Genomic DNA, 3,647 nt, shown 5'->3' on the forward strand with positions numbered 1-3,647 from the left:
GTTTCAAAAATTTTTTAATGTTCAATTTTAGAATTGTAATTTAAAAAAACTGTATGTTTCGAATAAGTTATATCATGAGAAAATTTTGTGAAATAAAAATGTCTATAATTGTAAAGCATGCAATAAATTTTTTAACGATTCGGCCCATTGTCTAGTTTCCAAGTCTAGTTAATCCCACATATTAGAATTCTAGTACCCAAAATATAAAAAATTATAATATTATATATACATACATACATTATATGCAAAAGAACTTATGTATATCTCTGAAGCTTGAAGTCTTTTTGATGCACTCTTGAAATTTTCTTCCTAATGACAAAAAATGAGAACCACATATATTTCACAAAGCTTTTTCATTAGTCTATTTTTCTTATAGGCATATTCTTATTTATAGATGTGATTATTTAATTTAATTATTGTTATCATCATTATTTTTTAAATATCATTCCCAAATAAATATGGAAACTATATAATTTGAAATATGTAAATTACATATAATTTTGAATGAATTATGGAAATAATATATATTTATAGAAATTTTAAGCGATTGAACTTTTTTTGGCTAGTTTAAAGCGCTAAAGAAAAATCAATACATTATGATAAAATCATTTCCTAATTTATTATATATATATATTTTTTAAAAGATAAAATTCATTGATAAAAAATAAGAATATACAAAGTTTTTAGTGAGTGGGTACAAAGAGCCCACTCAGAGGGATTAAAAACGTATTCCCTAAAAAATAAATCAAAAAGAAAAAAAACTCCTAATCATAGTTGCTATAGTCGGTGGATCTACCACTTCTCCCTCCCCTAGATCCAGGAAGGGAGTCCAACAACATACTGAGATGTGGGTTTCTGCCAGAAACAATGATACAGTCATCTTGAGAGTTACTGAGATCAAACATTCCTTTCTTCTTCTTCCTAGATTTGTAAACCTGTCAATCATCTACCAGAGGTAGTCCCGTGTGAACAATAGGTGAATCTTCATTGGAGGTAAACTGTTGTCTGACTCAGCCTGCAGCACACCTTGATCCTGACACTCCTCCATAACTTGAGTACCCTCTTCTCTCGCAATAGGTGGTTCCAAGTTGCTACAACAAAATTCGTAGAATTTGTAATCTGAGGAAAAGCTACCTCAACAACAGTAGGCGGAAAATGCTGGCCTAGTTGGTGAGGAGTAGTCTTACGAGTCAAATTCTAATTCAACATTTCTGGAAGATTAACAATGTCAACTATATTTTCCCCCACATGGATGATGCTATTAGGGCCCGCCGATCTCAAATGTGGGTGAAGCCTGAAGCATTTGACAGGGGTGTGCCCAAACAGTTTATAGTGGTTATAGTGATTATAGTAGTAGTGTTTTTTTCTGCTATAATTGGCTGCCAATACCCATTGTGGGCAATACCAAGTCATATTTCGTCCACATCAGGGAGGGTGATATCTATTTCAACAAGAATTCTTGCAACCGAAGGCCTGATTAGATTGAAGGTGGGTGTATCCAATTTCAAAGGTCTCCCTAGTGCGGCTCCAATGGAGTAGAGAACTTGGTGGTTGAAGTAGTGCAACTTTAGGTCACGTAATTTAAACCAGATTGGAACAATAGGTAGTTCTTGACTAGGGTCAAATTTAGGAGACCACTTAAGCAGTTTCATATATTTTCCCTCTATTGTCATAATTTTTTTGGAAAATATTTTGGCAAAGTTTTCCACTTTAGATAATTGTATCATCACATGTCTCCCATCAAAGAGGTCAACCTTCCAAAATCCTAATAGTTTGAGATCTTCAAAAGCCTTTCGAATGATTTCCATTTTGGGATGTCCCAATTAGAACTTCCCAATGAGGGTGAATTTGAACTTGTTAACCAGGTTGGAAACTTCAACATCAGAGAAGAATAGAGCTAGTTTGACACTATTCTTACCCGTCTTCTTAATAAGGTTGTAGTCCTCCTGTCCTTCAAATGATTCATGGTAAACCTGAGGAAAAACCTAATTTGATTCCATAGAGCCATCCATATCAACAAAAAGTCTTCCCAAGGTTTAAAACTATACGAGAGGCTGGGGTACGACAACACGATCCCCCACCCTTCTTCTTCAAGTAGGAGTCTACGAACCGCTGCAGCTGCTCGCATCGCCATGGAGTCACGACGGGAGTAGTAAACCCTAGCAGAGCAAGGCGATGCATCCTGTGGAATATATATATGTGTGTATGTGTGTATATATATATATATTTGTATGTGTTAAGTGAAAATTTTGCCTAATGAGATCGAAAATGATTGATTTTTGTCACTTTTCAAACTCATGTCAAACCAACCTATTACTAGATTTGGCTTGGTTTGAGATTTTAAATCAAATGACCGACGTGGGGTTTCCCCCCTTTCTGCTATGGTTGCAGCCGACTGAACTAGCTGACATGGGGAATCGGTCCAGGAGACCTGGTCCAAACTTCCAAAGTATCGAGCGACTTTATACGACTCGAGTGGCCTTTCCTTTTGCATCTCACGCCCTGTCATGCCTCCCGCTCGATTAAGCGGCATATTGGGAAGGGTGGCATTGCTGCCAATCCATTTCCCCTCCTTCCATTTTAGTGATTTTCTTATGAGAGCTTTCCTTTTATGTTTTTCCACTGTGAGTGTCTTTAAATTACTGTTTTCTGGATTTAATGTTTGGTTTTTTTGTTGTCTTTGCTTTCAGACATCCTGTGTGGAGTCCTTTTCCCCTTTGTGGGCTATATCCGTGGAGATGGTGGTGCTCCGGCTATATCCTACTCCGAGATGGTGATTGTATCTCTATCTTTTATCTTCTCTACTTATTCTCCTCCACTTCCTCTAGCCGCCGGCCTCTCCCAACGGCTTCCCCCTGCATTGCCGACCCCTTTTCTGCTGCAGCAAGCTGTTGTTCAACCCCTTTCAGAGCCATTCCCGACATCCCGCCGGCACCTTTACAACAGCTACCTTGCTGTGCCAGCCTTTCCCATCGCTGCCAGCTTTTTACAGCTACTGTCTCACCTTCCCAGCTTGCCACCCCACCTTTCAACCAACCTCCACCGCCCTTGAGGTACACTTTCAAAGCGTTTGATTGTGTCGTCCTGCGTTTTGGTGATGTTATTTTCAATTTATGTGTGTTGTAAACCTATTTTTCTATTAATAAAAGTTGCTTATGCAGTTTGAGTTTTCTCCTTCGGTATCATTTAGTATTCAAGCTAGCTCCACCCTAATCTTATCTTAGGGTTTCCTAGCATCCGCCTCTTCACAGGCCAACCCCACCAAAGATTTTCTTGTTTATTTCTAACCGATAGCCATGCCCATAATGAGATACATGCTCGAGCCTACCCAAGAGGAGATACAGCGAGAGATCTGTCAACTTCAGCGAAGGCTTGTGGACATTGATGATGAAGCGGGAGATTTGAGGTTATGGACTTGCAATTTAAAGATCTCTTGTAGGATTATTTGGGCGTCACAATCAACACTTTCGAGCATAAAGACATTGATTGTCCCAAAATTATGGGAAAAAAATGAAAAAAAATCCCTTGGGAGAAGAAAATTAAAGCCCTATCCTTCAGTGGAAGGTTTCATATGGCTAAAACAACCATTCGGAGCTACTTGTCCCATGCAATGTTGCCACTAAATATAGGGACCTTGGGGAGCTTGG

At 38.4% G+C, this 3,647-nt stretch overlaps 1 protein-coding gene across 1 annotated transcript; it reads left to right on the forward strand.

The window, feature by feature from the left end:
* Positions 1-2,270: 2,270 nt before the first annotated feature.
* On the forward strand, positions 2,271-3,384 carry LOC110034094. Its single transcript, XM_020738356.1, has 2 exons — positions 2,271-2,583; positions 2,691-3,384. Exons 1-2 carry the CDS (start codon positions 2,508-2,510, stop codon positions 3,050-3,052), a joined length of 438 nt encoding a protein of 145 aa, XP_020594015.1. The 5' UTR covers positions 2,271-2,507; the 3' UTR covers positions 3,053-3,384.
* The last annotated feature ends 263 nt before the right edge of the window (positions 3,385-3,647 follow it).

This window comes from Phalaenopsis equestris, unplaced genomic scaffold (genome assembly GCF_001263595.1).
Source record: "Phalaenopsis equestris unplaced genomic scaffold, ASM126359v1 Scaffold001343, whole genome shotgun sequence".
Lineage (NCBI taxonomy): Eukaryota > Viridiplantae > Streptophyta > Magnoliopsida > Asparagales > Orchidaceae > Phalaenopsis > Phalaenopsis equestris.

Bases quoted from the DNA above. Each gene is read 5' to 3' on its own strand.
- LOC110034094 (XM_020738356.1), top strand. From the start codon at position 2,508: ATGCCTCCCGCTCGATTAAGCGGCATATTGGGAAGGGTGGCATTGCTG. The intron at 2,584-2,690 runs GTGATTTTCTTA...CTTTGCTTTCAG, and splicing joins TTTCCCCTCCTTCCATTTTA to ACATCCTGTGTGGAGTCCTT.